Source organism: Nothobranchius furzeri, chromosome 1, assembly GCF_043380555.1.
Source record: "Nothobranchius furzeri strain GRZ-AD chromosome 1, NfurGRZ-RIMD1, whole genome shotgun sequence".
NCBI lineage: Eukaryota > Metazoa > Chordata > Actinopteri > Cyprinodontiformes > Nothobranchiidae > Nothobranchius > Nothobranchius furzeri.
Window position 1 is genome coordinate 53,650,108 of NC_091741.1, and position 16,558 is coordinate 53,666,665.

Below are 16,558 nucleotides of genomic sequence, written 5' to 3' on the forward strand. Positions count from 1 at the left end.
CATTTTTGAGAAGGACCTGTAGATGTAGCAGAAACTTGTCAGCAAAGAAGGTAAAATCAAATCTCTACAACTCTGTGTTCAGAAAAGAACCAAATAATGGAATTGGTAAGTAAGTAGTTTACTAGTTAACTAGTAGTAGTAGTAGTAATTACCATTATGGGACATCCCAACAGAGAGACATTTCTGGAATCTGCAGAACTGGCACTTGTTTCGGTTCTTCTTCAGAATTTTACAGTTGCGCTCACACTTATCGTACTCCAGCTTCAGCCGGATGGTTCTCCGAAAGAAACCCTGGATGAACAAACATAAGATTCATTCATTCATTCTGTTATACACTTTAGCAGAACTGGCAGCTCGGTTAGCTAAACCAACCACCTGGTGTGAGCATTAATTAAGCATCAGTTATGGGAAAGAAAGAGACATTACTGAGTTTTTCACATGCACTGAAGTACACAGGAATCCTCACTTCTCAGAGTGAAAGAAAACTGAAGTTCTTCTACAAACCAAAGATGTTTCGGAGGAAGATCCCTGAGTGGGTGAGACAAACTACAACCCTTCAACACTCAAGTCTGGGAGCAGAGCCAACACAAACTAACAGATGTCACACATATGGCAAAACATATGATCCTGTGATGAACTCTCACCCAAACACATCAACGCAACACCAGTCAGGACATTCTTCAACCCTCACTCCCCAGCTGGGAAAAATGACTTATCCCGCAACATATCTGAAGGTGTGCGGTCGTGAAACACACCAGCCACCATTTTGCACAACAACTTGGCCGTGTTTATGCTCATGAGTAGTTTTGGCACATTGCTGTCAAGGGTTATGATGTGTCACACATCATGTTTTTGTGTCAGTTTTAAAGAGAAACAGATGGTTTTGTGGGAGAACTGAGTGAAACCTTTATGAATACAGTTAAGCTTACAGTTTATTAAATGACAAGTCTCCAAAAATGGATTTCGTGACAACAAGGATGGAAAAAAACAGATGTTTGTGTGCTTAATGTGGAAATCTGTGAGTGGGCCGGTGTAGATATTTTGTGTTGGTAGAAACACGAACAGATTTCTGTGTGATGAAGCACAGCCTTAAACGGCTATTTCATTTAACAAAAATCAAAACTGAAAATGGAAGAATATTGAAGATGATGTGGCAAACTGAGGTTTTTTTTGAATGACAGTTTTCTGGTTACAGAATCACACGCTGTCATTACCACACACAGTCCACACATTCCTCATGTTGAGTGCTCTTCTCTTTAAAGAAAGGTGCTGAAAATCATACCCAGAGTCCATCCTGTGTGCACAATTACTTCCATGATGTCACAATATAAGTCAGGAAAAATTAGGAGCAAAGTGCAGTCAGAGCACACCTCAAACGCATCGTTCCACGTCATCGTGTCCCAACAGCATGACAGTTACAGGCTGCATGCCAAGGCAAACAGCTGCTCTGGTGGCACGATGGACATGGCCTGTTTGATAAAGACAAGTCTCAGTGGTGAGTCCAGGTCAAGTCTCAAGTCAAAAAGAGCAAGTCTACAGACCGGACCACACTCTGTATTGTTTTAGCAATCCTAGACAAATGCCTCGTTGGGAACAGAATCGGGACAAAAAACAGTAAAGGTGACACTGATTTAAAGGTCTGTGGCCGTCCAGCATGACCGGCTCAGCGACAGTTTTTGAGCATTCCAACTGTCTTCAAACACTGCTTGAAAACCCGTGACTCATGTCTGCAAATGACCTGTGAAAATACACCCAGGGAGTGACGGGAACACGATAGGAGAGTAGAATTAGCAACATTAGCAACAGTGGAAGCTACACACAGGTACATGTGGAACACTCCGTTTTGGAATTAGGTTCGGAGTTGCTTTTGCACTTTTTTCTTTTTTCATCTTTGTTGTCTTGGGTCGGTCGGCTTTTAGTGATGTACGCGTTTCGACGAGTACGTACGTGACGTTAGTGTGTCCTAATAGAGCGAGAGATTGTGCAATTTGGTGACATGAAGTAGTTATTTCCGACAGCCAGAAGACAGACAGTGTGGTCCAGGTTTTAGCCCATTCTTGAGTCTCTAACGGGCATATCTAAGTCCAGGTCAAGTCCAAAGTCCAAGTCATCGATGAACAAGTCCAAGTCAAGCCACATGTATCTAAGGGGCAAAATCTACTCATGTTCCAAATCTTTATAGCACAAGATCAAGTCAGGCTTCAAATCTTAAGTACAGGTCATGTCTGAATTCTTAGAAGGCTAGTCCAAGAAAAGTAGAGCACAAGTCAAGTATCGAGTCCTTGTCAGGCAAGTCCACATCTGATGAACAAGTCAAACCATAAGTCTCTGAAGATTTATAACTTTAGGACACAAGTCCCAAGTCCTTAAGGGACAAGTCCAAGTCTTCGATGAACGAGTCCAACTCAAGCCACAAGTCAATACTCAAGTCTTAAAATCCAAGTCAAGTTTCAAGTCTTTAGAGGGCAAGTATAAGTCATGTCTGAATTATGTAAATTACAAGACAAGTCCCAAGTATTTGAGGTACATGTCCAAGTCTCATGTTTTTAAAAAGACTCTGGATTCGAGGCAGCAGTAGCTCAGAGCGGGCTGTCCAGTAATCGGAGGGTTGTAGGATTGATCCCGGCTCCCGGCAGAGAATGCTGCTGTTGTGTCCTTGGGCAAGACACTTAACCCTCATTGCCTCCTGGTGGCTGGAGGGACTGGTGGCGCCAGTGCTCGGCTGCCTCGCCTCTCTCAGTGCACCAGGGCAGCTGTGGCTACACAGAAGCTCATCATCACCAGGGCGTGAATGTGTGTGAATGGGTGAACGACTGTGTTGTGAAGCACCTTGGGGGGTTATTGAACTATAGGAGGCACTAAATCAAATAAAAGTCATTTACCATTTGAGTCTATGTTTCAGATTTAACTCTCCATCTCTGACTCACACAGATCTCATGACAGGTTTCAGGTTTCAAACTCCACTCTAAAGAAACATCAATGACTGTAAAGGTTTACAACCCTCCTGAGCTAAACTTCCGTCTGGTCCGTGTGCTTTAGATTACTGCCAACAGGAGCTCTCCAGTAAAACCCAAAGAGCGGCAGAGTGAATTGCCAATATTTACTGTAATCAGCTTTGTGCCGGCATCAGCTCCATGTTTAAAAGAAGGGGGTGAAAGGTAGTTACATCATCCACCTCACATGACCCGGCTGTCTGCATATCTCAGAAACTTTCCACTGACCTCGAGGCCAGGCACCTCTACGGCACGGGTTTGGTTTGGTTGCTATGTGCGCTGACACTTATTTGTCCTTGTGTACAATGTTTGCGTGATGTTTTTTCCCCATTTACGTAAATTGGCTAGCTACAAGCAGAAACACTTAAGAGATTAGCTTTTATACCATGTCAGTCTGACGTTAAAGCCATACATTTCTCACCTTGCAGCCCTCACATGCGTGAACCCCGTAGTGAAAGCCTGAAGCTTTGTCTGAGCAAACTCGGCACTCAAGGTTGAGGATGCTTGTGTTCTCATTTGGGCCAAGCTCCACTCCACAGACCCCAGATAATGGACTGGACGCAGGGGTCAAGGTGTCTACAATAAACAGTATAGAAAACAACATTTAGAGGTTTAATGAGGACCTATTCTTAGACAGTAGACAGTATGGACCTCTATGCTTCCTTCCACTGTGAAGTGGACTCATGATATCCTGCTTATAGCTGCTGCCAGGTTGTATATTTTGGATTAAACTCTACATACTTGGGATGTGATGCCTAAACTCCCTCCTACTTCTCAGCATATGATAATTGTGTTTATTAATGCATTATTTTTTTTATACTTAAAACATATAGAAGCAAGGCATCAAGAACAATGTCCCAGTTGTTTACTTGGGAAAAGGCGAGACTTAAAATGCTGAAACCAGCCACTAGATGGCACTCACCTTATTTAGGTTTTAACTTTCAGGTTGTTTAGTTTATTTTTATGCCAGTAAGTGTCTCGCTTAAGCAAATTATTGATTTACACTAAAAAGTCTGTACTGTCTAATGGCGTCTGATCAAAAATAATAAACATTTACATCTGCAGGCAGATTTAAACAGTAGCCAGTTAGCTTAGCGTTAACCTTTTTATTATTTTTAACTCAAGCTCTTTATTGTTAAATAACACTTTAATATTTAAATAGAAAAATAACACAGCTTTGTTATATGTAATGACATTTCAGCAGACTACATTTTCTAGTCTCTTTAATGCCAAGTTAAACTGAAAGCTAACATTAGCTTTACCACATGAGAAGTTAATGCTTTCTTCATTGATTATTACTGGTTACAGTTTAACTAATGCAAAAAACACGCTAGGTTTCTTTTCTGTTAAGATTTTTGCATTTAAGACATTTGTTATAGTTGTACAATAATTCAGTTTTATCGGCATAAAAACTAAAAATTCTATTAATGTGATCAATGCAATAGTGTGTTAATGATCAGAGTCAACTGGAAAAAACATGACATATAACACATGCTTTTGGAAAATTTCAAAACATGAACCTATTTCCATAAAAAAGCATACAGAATACAGTAGATTTATTAAGTATATAAATTTCCATTGTATTTTATTTGTTCATGGTCTGCTGGACAACAGACCTTTAGTCAAGAATGCAGAGATAACACTGGAAGGAGTTCATCTAATCTTCTGTTATGAACCAGTAAAACAAAACAGTTGGTCTCTGAGTTCATACAATCATTAGTTTGCATTTATTTAACAGTTCATTGTGTGTTCTTTCAAAACAAGACCATTTAACTCTTGACCTCACCCAGTGTGATGGAGCTCTTGGACACTGAGCCAGGACTTTGGTAGTCCGGGAAATCAAATTCCAGTGAGTCATCTGCTATTGACCGAGAGATGCCAGGAAGATCCTCTATCAGGTCTCCACAAAGTGGACTGTCCAGCAGGGAATCCCCTAGTGGCGATGGGGGGCTGTAAAGATCTGCTGCCATGGTAGAGATCAGGGATCCAATCTTTGGAGACAACCCCTCACTCACCAGACTGGGATAAGAGGACAGATGGGTCAAGGTAAACAACAGACTGTAAACTCAGCTACATTTGTATTATACACATTTGAGAACGTAAAAACCTGAGGCCCCATTAATCATACCTCACGAATCCGATTCCAGTTCATATTTTAGTTTACAACTACGAACAACCCCCAGAACCTCCTCTGCTCCCTGATCATACACGCTGCGTTGCCAAGGTAACCAGACTGAATGACCACTCAGAGGCTGCCCTCTCAGGCAACATTTCCAAATAAAACTAACTCAAACAGAAAGACTCCTTAAATGGAAACGACAACTTCTCCTCTGTCCCGACCACGTTTTTAACCTCTGTAACTTCGGCAGCCAGTGTTTCAATCTAGTTATCAATAAAGTTTTTTCTTCTTTTTTTTTTTTGAAAAAAAAAAAAAAGGAATCCCCCCACATGCTGAGGACCAAATATGGTTAATTGAGGGTGTTTCTCTATGCAAATGGCTGTCAACAAGCACGAGCACCTGAGTACGCACAAAAGGGATTTATCAACAGCTGATTGTGGAGGAACGTGTGTACGAGAGGCCACCACATGTTTCATGAATCAGACTTTGGGCTGTACGTACAAACATTCTAAATTCCATTCGTAGGGTAGAATATAGGAATGTTTCTACGAACGTTTGATAAACGAGGCCCCTGCACTCTACTCCGACATTTTCAAACTGGATGTAACAGGATATTATCTTGAGGTCTCAATGAATCATTGATGTTGATCTAAGCAGCTTGAACTCAACCCAAGGAGAGGTTTTGACCCATCACAGTGTGTATGAGAGCCCGAGAGAGGCCCATGTCAGCAAGGAAAGTCATCACTTTGGGGGTTTTGTTCTGAGACCATTCCTGAGGCCAAGAAGCATTAGTTTGTTATCTAAAAGAGCACAGCAACCAGAAGCAAGGATTGGTTTTAACAATTAAACACGCAATACTTTAGCGAACAAAGTATTGGGGTTTATGTTATGTTTTCTGAGGGAAACCCTGACATCAGTAAAATATTAACAAAAATTTGGAAAAATTATACCTGCATCAACAGCCTCTGCTGGCAGGCCAAAATCCTACCATCCTTGAACTGCAGTCAAGGGCTGCCCTTAGCTGCAGTCATTTGGCAGTAGCAGCTGCTTGGTAATCAGTCAAATATGCAACGGCACAGCCAATAATCAATAATTTAAAAGGTGTCAAATAGCTAATTTATATGTCGGTCTAACCATAACTAAAAGCATGCTGATTTTTATCCACAGAGCGCAATGCCATCATGTCCATGTCCATTATACCCCAGCACTCACAACCTGGCAACACAATTCTATAAAGTTCTCTCTGTGCTATTTAAGCAATATAATGTAAATTATATTAATTGTCACAGACAGCTAGACATTATTCCAACAGAAAAACGAACCCCTTGAATAGCGCACAATGCTGGGGGCAAGAGGACCCTCTGCAGCTGCTATCCATACCCATGTCTCCGTGATTTAAGCTAACAAAACAAAACCTGCTAATTTAGATATTACTATTTTAGATCATCCAACACATCTTTGAGTGAAAAGTTACATGTTTAGCACAAAGCTTTTAGATCCATTAGAAAAAGCTAATGAGCTGTGGCTGCTTGTTCAGTTTGGGGCAACAATTATGTTATCAACACGCCTGGACTTTACACAGCTGAAGCTACGAAGGTGCAACCAGGTCTCTTCTGCCTTGAGCGAGTTAAGGTTGAAGGATTGCTGTGACACAGTTGGTCTTTGGAGATAAATTGATTCTCTGTTTATTCTGGCTAGCTCAGTAAACAAAAACACCAAACAAACAACATTAGAGCAGATCTCAGGATGAAGAAACGTTTTATAAGCCCATAAATAAATAACTATTATATATCTGATTTACTTGACAAGCTCAGTAAACACAAACCAAATGAGGTTAAAGGCCGCCCGCTCCAATGACAGAGCATGTTTTGTGTAGCCCGGTTACAAAGGCAAACAAGTCATTAGATGGAACTTGTTCGTGTCTGGACATGTGGGGCAGATACTTGACTTTTTTATTCTGTCACGAGACTTTGGCTGCTACGATGCGGACGGATCATCTGAACTCTCTTCAGGGCTGTTAACCCTTGCCTTCGGCATGTTTTATTATTCTTTATTTATCAAATATTTTTGGCAAGATAAATCCCAACCTGTCCAGTTACTTACTGACCAGCGAGCGTAAAAGACTACACCCTATAAAAGTGCATTTACATTAGAGTGTGGAGACACAAGCTTTTAGATTGACCCGTTTGTGTTTGTCTTGATTTTATTTTTTATGAAAATGTTTTTTTAATTATTATGGGATGTGCATCCTTAATGCAATCATCTAATCATATGACCATAAAACTCAGAACATCAGTTTGTTCTTAACGCATGACAATACAACCGTATCTGTGTAAAAGAAACTAACAAATCCAATCTATAGAGATTTCAGATCAGATCTCCATTCACACATCTGCGCCCATCTTTTAAAGCCAGCGTGACAGAAACGTGAGATTGAGCAACTTAAATGTTGCTAAGTGTTCTGTCTGAACTCTAATGCTTAAAATCGGATGATTATGTGAAATCCTGTCTTTATCTGGCGGAGCAGCAAATATGTACTCAGTCAAACCTCATGGTCAGGCATCGAGGGCGTGATTGATCAAAGTATGCTTGTTCTTGTTTATCTGGTGTTTGCCTTGCAGCCTTTCACGGGACAAGTCCTGACAGAGCGCCAAAGTTGAGTAAAAGTGGAATAAAGATCTGTGAGCGTAGCACCGAATATACAGGATGTTTACAACACAGGCTTCGTCTCTGTTAAGGGTTTTCTAACAAAGCACAGTAAAGTTGTTGGACGACAGTCTTGGACAGCTGCTGGTCAGACGAGAGCCTTTGATGTGAAGAATCTGCCCTCTGACAGAGCGATAAACCCCGGCTGTCAGCAAAGATTCACTTCCTAATGCTTCCGGGATCTAATTCTAAAATGTGAAATTTCTCAAATTTTTTGCCCCACAGATAATTGTCTGTTTAGAGTCCTTCTTATTTTGTCAAACTAATGTGTTTCAGATCAGCAAACAGATTTCAGTATCAGACAAATGAAGTTTTCAAATGACAACTTCCATTTATCATTGGCAAAAAGGTGAAAAAGTAAACGCCCCCTTGTTAAATCATGAATTAAGCACATTATTTGTAAAACTGTGTCACAAGCCACATCTGGGTCTGATCCCTGCCAAACTGGTACAATTAAGAAATCTCTTTTATAAAACGTGTCGGGCAACACGAAGCAGGATAAAAGATTAAAAAAGGCAAAACACCATGTCTGGTTCTGAATAAACTCTACAGAAACAGAACAACATCCAAAGCATTTCAGGTCTCACTTGCCTAAGGTTAGGGTCCAAGGTCATCATTTGAACAGAGATAGGGTGCATGCAAAGGAGGGTTTCAAAACCCAAACCTCTGCTGGACCACAGAGAGCAATGAAGGGCCTTCTCATATTTACCAAAAAGAAAACCAACATGAATATTTTTGTGAAAGTATTCCAAGAAGTGACGAGGCAAAAGGGGAAGTTTTAGGAAGGCCGTCCATTACATTTTGTATTACACTAATACTGTATTTTAGGGAAACAGGCAGACATGGTGTTGGTAGTGTGATGGTCTGGGGCTGCTTTGCCGCCTCAGAACCTCAAGGATAACCTTCTGTGACTGATGGAACCACAAATTCTGCTTTCCACCAGAAAATCCTGAAGCAGAATGCCCAACCACTGAATTAAAACAAGCCTGTAAAGAAGAGTGGGACACTATTCCTCCACAAAGACGTGAGCGACTCATTACTAATGTTTACAAATGCTTGACTGCAGTATCATACTGTAATGGACAGAAGACGGAAGCTGCCGGACTCTGAGGGCGTGGTGATTGGACACCAGCTGGTCCTCGTTATCCATAATGAGGCCAGGGAGGATAAAAAGGTGACAGGTCTACTGAGAAGTGTGCGTGGTCGACCTGTCATTGTGGCATCGGACTTTGGGGGGTGGGGTTGTTCGCAGTCGTTTAGGGCTGCCGGCGACGAAGATAGTTAAGCAGGTGTTTAGAGTTCCAGCATCAGGAGGGAAGGCTGGTCGCCTTCTTTAGACAGCGAGGGCTGGGCATAGTGGATGTCAAGACCACGCTGACATCTGCCGCTACAGACTCTGGCAGTGGACTTACTTTGTGGATTTACCCGCCGTCCTCGCAAGCTACATCCCGGGGCGTTGGACGGCGTTGGAAGCTCAGACCCCGGGGAGGGGGGTCACACCATCCGTGACAGCTAAGTACCGCTGCTTGTGTGTTTATGCTGGACAGCTGATTTTAGGAGTGGAGACTTTGGCCACAGTGTTTTATTATAGTGTTTTATTATTGGGTTCTATTATTGTGTTTTAGTTATATTGTATAATAAAGCATATCCTTTTATAAGTTATTGCCTACTGGTGGTGTTTTCGGGTTCTGACTGGAGGGCCAGATATTCTGCCCGTGCTGCCCACTGCAACTTTCATTACACTGGTGTCAGAAGTGGTATCTAGCTATTCAAAATGTCAGAACCTGGAAATAACACACCTCCTCCATTGAGACCAGCTGAAAATCAGCCCGTGAGCGCAGCGGCTCGGCCGATTTTTATGCCGGAGAGCTTTTCCGGTGTTGGCCGTGAATGGGCAGACTGGGTTGAACAATTTGAAATGGCAGCCGATATAAATAACTGGGATGAGCCCCTTAAGTTGAAGTTTCTGTGTCTCCTGTTGTCTGACAAAGCTCGAGAGGTTTATAATGGCTTGTCAGGGAGTGTTAAAGCAAATTATGCCATGTTGAAGGAGCAAATGGGGAAGTGTTTGGATCCGTGTGACAGCGCTGATTGGAATAGAGCTGTTTTCTCCGCTCGACGTAAATGGCATAATGAAAGTGTCAGAGAATTTGGGATGGCATTACGACGATCTGCTGTTAAAGCTTACCCGACAGTGGATCCCAACACACAAGACTTGTTGGCTAAAGATCAGTTCATAGCTCCTGTGGGGAATGGGGACATGAGAGTGTGTTTACGGAGTGCCAAGCCCGTGTCACTCGAGGCAGCCATCAACCTGGCGGCGGAGCTTGAGCTCATTAAGGGTTTGGAGACCAGCTCAGTATCTGACGCAAGAGTGAGAGGAATAACCGAGAAAGATACTAATGATGAAAGCATTGCTTCGCTAGTGGGGGTGGTTGAGAGCTTGAGACAGGAGGTGAAATCCCTCCAGAATGTGGTGCACACACTGTCGGTACCTGTTGCATCTGGTCCCCACCATGACACTCAGAACACAAACTTGCAGCCTAGGCAAGAATATTCCCGGAAAAAGGGAAATGGGAGGTTGGGAGGCTGCTGGGAGTGTGGCTGTAACCGGCATTTACGTCAGGACTGTCCTTATGTTCAGGGAAACTAGAGGGGGCGTGTACAGTGGGTCAAATGCCCGCCCCCCTCTCTGTTGTTGAGACCCCTGTAAGAAGAGGAAATGCTGGGTACTTGAAAGCCAGGATAGGTGGGTGTGACTGCCAGGTTCTGATAGATACAGGAGCTTCCCGTTCTGTGATTTCGCGAAAGCTGTGGTTGTCCTTCACTCGAGGGGTGGGTGAATTAACTCCATATGAGGGTAATGTTACAGCTGCGAATGGGGGAGGAATGTGTATTATGGGATGTTGGCAAACAACGTGTCAGCTGGGCCCCCTGGCTTTCGTGGTGGAATTCTTGGTATCAGACATCCCCTCAGATAAGGTATTGTTGGGATTTGATTTTCTGTCCAAACATGGCATGGTGGTTGATCTGGGCACCAAAACATGTAAGATCATGGGCAGAGTGTTCCCACTGCTTGACTTGGAACCTTCTTTAAATCCACAGGTCGTAGTGGTGCAAACAGATACCGTAGTTCCGCCGCGGAGCGAAGCTATAATATCAGGACAAATTAAGGACAGCTGGGGTGATTATGCCCAGGGGTTGCTGGAGCCGTCTGATCACCTTTCTAAGCGCTGTGACTTGCTTGTGGCGAGAGTTATTTGCAAGGTTGACCAGGGCCAACTCCCAGTGCGGGTGATAAATGTGAGCGACGACCCACTAATGTTAAAAGGCGGTATGAGAGTGGGCACGCTTTTCACTGATGTTGAGGTAGAAGACGAGCGGATAGATCGGGTGAATAAGGAGCAAGGCTCTCAGCCTTGGACAGTGGAATCTTTGATGACCCAGTTTAGAGTCGGTGAGAGAGGATTCACCCCTGCGGAAGTCGCAGCAGTTAGACAGCTGCTCCTACAAAATCTGTCTCTATTCAGTCAAGGGGATACAGACTTGGGAAGAACACAGATTATCTCGCATGAAATTGACACTGGGGAGGCTGCACCCATAAAAATGCACCCCCGAAGGATTCCACTTAATCTACAACAGGAAGTGACGGATAATTTGAGAGACATGTTGGCAAATGACATTATTCGCCCCTCATGTAGTCCGTGGGCTGCCCCTGTGGTTCTGGTTAAAAAGAAAGGGGGCGGATATAGATTTTGTGTGGACTACAGGAAACTGAATGATGTCACTAGAAAAGACGCTTATCCTCTTCCCCGAATCGATGATGCTTTGGATAGCTTGGTGCATGCCCAATGGTTTTCAACCTTAGACTTGGCTAGTGGTTATTAGCAGGTGGAAGTAGACCCTAGGGACCGGCATAAGACTGCTTTTATCACTCGCCAGGGACTGTTTGAATTTAATGTGCTAAGTTTTGGGCTGTGTAACGCCCCTGGTACATTTCAGCGCCTGATGGACCTGATTTTGGCTGATTTACAGTGGACTGTTTGTTTAGTTTACCTGGATGACATTATCGTGTTCGGGCGTGATTTCCAGGAGCATCTAGCACGTCTGGGCACGGTTTTGGAGAAGTTGAGGCAGTCTAATCAAAAAGTAAAGCCTTCTAAATGTGACCTTTTTTCTACACAGGTCCATTATCTAGGTCATGTGATTTCCGCTGAAGGCGTTAGGCCAGAACCAGCTAAAATAGAGGCAGTAAGAGAGTGGCCCATCCCAGCTAATCAGACAGAGATCCAGAGTTTTTTGGGCCTGGCGTCTTATTATAGACGGTTCGTGAAAGGCTTTGCGGACATTGCTCGCCCATTGCACCGGTTACAAAAAAAGAGGAAAACGCTTTCAGTGGAGTGAAGATTGTCAGGAGGCCTTTGAGAAACTTAAAACCTGTTTGATAACTGCTCCTGTATTGACCTACCCCGACCCCAAGAAATATTTTATTTTAGATACAGACACCAGCGAGGTGGGGATTGGGGCTGTATTATCACAGGTTGAAGGGGAAACAGAGCAGGTTATAGCTTATGCTAGTAGGGCTCTTACAAAGCAGGAACGCAAATATGCCACGACAAAGAAGGAGCTCTTGAGTCTGGTCACTTTTACTAAGCATTTTAAACATTATTTGTTGGGCAAAGAATTTGTGTTGAGGACAGACCACAACTCTCTACGATGGCTGCATAACTTCCAGGGTTTGGAGGGACAACTGGCTAGATGGGTAGAGCAGCTGGCCAATTTCCAATACAACATCATTCATCGGCCAGGTAGACAGCATAGTAATGCGGATGCCCTTTCCAGACTGCCAAATTGGAAACCAGAGAACTTAACAGCCGGCGAGGGAGCGCAGCCCTTGGGAGCTGAGTTGAGGGTGTGCTCGCTTCAAGAGGGAGGATCAGGAGCTGGCCGGATTTCGGAGATGGACGAACTCAGCCAGGCGCAACTAGATGATCCAGTGCTGAAGCGAATCAGGGATGCCAAACAGGGCATAGAGCGTATAGGCCCTGAGGACCCAGAACTAAAACCGTTTGCACCTGTGTGGGATCAACTCGAAATTCGGGGTTCCCAGTTGGTGCGTGTAGCACCAGCAAATTCTGATGCTGCGCAGGTGATCCAGGTTGTTTTGCCTTTGGCTCTGGTGCCAGGGGTCCTGAAGCAGTTACATAATGCCCCCACTGGAGGCCATCTGGGGGTTCAAAAACTGCAAGGCAAGATAAAAGACCGTTTCTATTGGCCCGATTGGTTTAAGGACGTAAGGGCTTGTGTTCGTGAGTGTGCGGACTGTGGCTCGGTTAAAATGCATGGAGGAACACCACGTGCACCTTTGGAGCATTCACTGACCTCTAGGCCCTTCAAGCGCATTGTCGTGGATATTTTGGGTCCACTTCCTGAAACTGGACTGAGAAATAAATACATCATGGTAGTAGGTGACTATTTCTCTAAATGGACAGAAGCCTTCCCACTCCCTAATCAAGAGGCTAAAACAATCGCGAGGGTGCTGACCGAGGAATGGCTGTGTCGGTTTGGGGTACCGCGGAGCCTCCATTCTGACCAGGGGAGGAATTTCGAGTCGAAACTGTTTCGAGAGCTATGTGAACTTTTGCAGATCCACAAAACGAGGACAACCCCCTATCACCCCCAGTCAGACGGATTAGTGGAGAGGTTTAATCGAACGTTGCTGACTATGTTGACCTTCTTTGTGGAAGACAATCAGCTTAACTGGGATGCCTTGCTGCCATATGTAATGCTGGCTTATAGAAGTAGTGTTCATGCTAGCACATCTGTCACACCTTATAAGGTTCTGTTTGGGCGGGAGATCGTACTGCCTGTTGATGTTATGTTGGGCCTGGATCAGGGAGAACTCTTTGCCTCAGTAGATGAGTATGTGACAGGTTTGCAGGAAGCCTTAACTACGGTGGTAGAGGCGGTGAAACGCCATCAGAGCAGAGCCGCGGCGCAACAAAAGAGGGCCTATGATTTTAGGGCCACCTGCCAGTTCTACTCAGAAGGTGAATTGGTGTGGGTCCGAAATAAGCTGAGGAGGCGAGGGGTGTGTCCCAAGCTGCAGAGACGATATAAAGGACCATTTAGGGTTCTTGAGCGACTGACAGATGTGCTATACAGGCTTTTACCCGTTGAGGGGGGTCCTGAGAAGGTGATTCATTTCAACCGACTTAAGCCGTGCACTTCTCTTTCAGCAGTTGCAGCACCGCTGGCTGTGGGGTCCCGAGAGCGAGCGAGGCAGAGTCTGTGTCAGCATGATGCCACCTGGGAGGACACCAGCAGGATTCATCATTGGTCTGCAGAGACGAGCAGGTCTGGCGACGCACGTGACCCGGCCCCATTGCATGGAGAGGCTGCTCGAGGGGGTGCTGCTGCAGGAGGACCGGAAGGACGTCTCCCTGGGGAGGTCGACGGACGTGGAGCTGCGGAAGAGCGGGTGGTTCATCAGTCGGATGCCACCTGGGAGGACATCAGCAGGAGTGCTCAACGGTTTCCGGAGACGAGGGGCTCCGGTGATTCAAGCAACCCTGCCCCATTGCAGGGAGAGGCTGCTCGGGGGGGTGCGATTGGAGGAGGATCGGGAGGACGTATCCCTGGGACGGTCGAGGGACCTGGAGCTGTGGAGCAACGCGTGGTTCGTCAGAGGAGGCCCCCTGCTTGGTATAAGGATTATCAGGTGGAAATCTAAGACTCGAGGGCGAGTCCTTCAGGACAAAGAGGGGGAGAGTGTGATGGACAGAAGACGGAAGCTGCCGGACTCTGAGGGCATGGTGACTGGACTCCAGCTGGTCCTCGTTATCCATAACGAGGCCAGGGAGGATAAAAAGGTGACAGGTCTACTGAGAAGTGTGCGTGGTCGACCTGTCATTGTGGCATCGGACTTTGGGGGGTGGGGTCGTTCGCAGTCGTTTAGGGCTGCCAGCGACGGAGATAGTTAAGCAGGTGTTTAGAGTTCCAGCGTCAGGAGGGAAGGCTGGTCGCCTTCTTTAGACAGCGAGGGCTGGGCATAGTGGATGTCAAGACCACGCTGACATCTGCCGCTACAGACTCTGGCAGTGGACTTACTTTGTGGATTTACCCGCCGTCCTCGCAAGCTACATCCCGGGGCGTTGGACGGCGTTGGAAGCTCAGACCCCGGGGAGGGGGGGGGTCACACCATCCGTGACAGCTAAGTATCGCTGCTTGTGTGTTTGTGCTGGACAGCTGATTTTAGGAGTGGAGACTTTGGCCACAGTGTTTTATTATAGTGTTTTATTATTGGGTTCTATTATTGTGTTTTAGTATATTGTATAATAAAGCGTATCCTTTTATAAGTTATTGCCTACTGGTGGTGTTTTCGGGTTCTGACTGGAGGGCCAGATATTCTGCCCGTGCTGCCCACTGCAACTTTCATTACAATACAACCAGATACATTTTCATGAGGGCTGATTTGGATGACTTTTGGTCATTTGCAAAACTTGATATATTTTATTTATTAAATACAAAATTTACTACCAAGTATAAGATACATTTGTTACTCAAGTTATATTTGTCCAATACTGAAATGTGTTAGCTGATCTGAAACTTTAAAGCAAAACCAGAATAAATCTGTCAGGAGGCAAATACTCTTTCCCAACATAGATTGTTTTGTTATTTGTGATTCACTGGGTCTCTGTGTTGAAAGAGGTCATCAGCAGGGTATTGACTGGGCTGAGGCACTTTATTTCCCTCATTTACACAGATGAGGACTCGGTCCCAGCCCACGTTTCCCCCGGTTTCCCCATTGTCTTAGAAGACATTGTGTTTTAATTCCCTGAGGACCAAAAACCCCAGACCCCATGCTCTATTTATGTCACTGGAGAAGTGGAAACAGGAGCTGCGAATAAAGCATGTAACCAGATGCCATAAAGGACACAACCGGCTGACAATCAAAACACAAATACTGAGCTTAAGGTCACCCAGAAAAAAAGTTCTTATCGTCTCACTTTATGATAAACACTCAAAATCCTGTTCGGAGTACAAAAACAACATAACACGTTTAGATTCAAACGGAACTAGTGTTTTTAAGCCATTTCTAACAGAAAATGTTGACTTTTTCAGAAGGTGTTAAGCTTGGAAGAAGCGAGGATGTGTGCTGGTAACAAAAGCTGCAGACAGCTACCGAGGAAGTTAACAAACTTTAAGATGCTAAGTCAAATAGCTAAATGACGTAACGGAGTATTTTTGAGTAATTAAAGTAGTTAAATTACCTCAGAGTCTGCAATTTGGAGCATTTTCAGTTCGGGGTGAATGTCTGAGTCGGACACCAGAGGAGAAAGGGGGTGTTGTGGTGCTTGGAGGACACCGGCTCCGTCAAAGTCCTTGACGCGTCGCCCGCCTGCTCCCTCCCAGCTGCCGTCACAAGATGCGTTCGTCCTCCGCAGGAAGTCACGCGGGGAAAGGACGTCGACACACGTACGTGACGTACACACCTCCGGACACACCTACAGCAACAGCCAATCACACCGCGCGGATCAGAACTCCACCCTCTACTGACTGGTTATTTTGGACGCTGCGGATTGAATGGAAACTGAGCTGAATCTGTAAAACACGTCACTTATCACGAGGACCGACTAATCATTAATGTTTTGGTCTCCTTTAAAACACATGTTTAATCATATCTTTGCTGCTTCTTGCCATGACCACGTCAATGGTATTTACCTGAGTTATCTCCACA

General features: G+C 44.8%; 1 protein-coding gene across 2 annotated transcripts in view; it reads right to left on the reverse strand.

Moving 5' to 3' along the window:
- pparaa (peroxisome proliferator-activated receptor alpha a) overlaps nucleotides 1-16,269 on the reverse strand; it is a 31,332-nt gene extending 15,063 nt beyond the window's left edge. For both annotated transcript variants that reach the window (XM_054740062.2, XM_054740058.2), the window contains exons 1-4: nucleotides 16,092-16,269; nucleotides 4,780-5,012; nucleotides 3,415-3,569; nucleotides 153-291 (exon numbers count right to left, since the gene is read on the reverse strand). In XM_054740062.2, coding sequence (XP_054596037.1) covers nucleotides 153-291; nucleotides 3,415-3,569; nucleotides 4,780-4,963 — 478 coding nt within the window. In that variant the 5' untranslated portion in view covers nucleotides 4,964-5,012; nucleotides 16,092-16,269. The remainder of the gene's footprint in view (nucleotides 1-152; nucleotides 292-3,414; nucleotides 3,570-4,779; nucleotides 5,013-16,091) is intronic.
- Nucleotides 16,270-16,558: the final 289 nt, after the last annotated feature.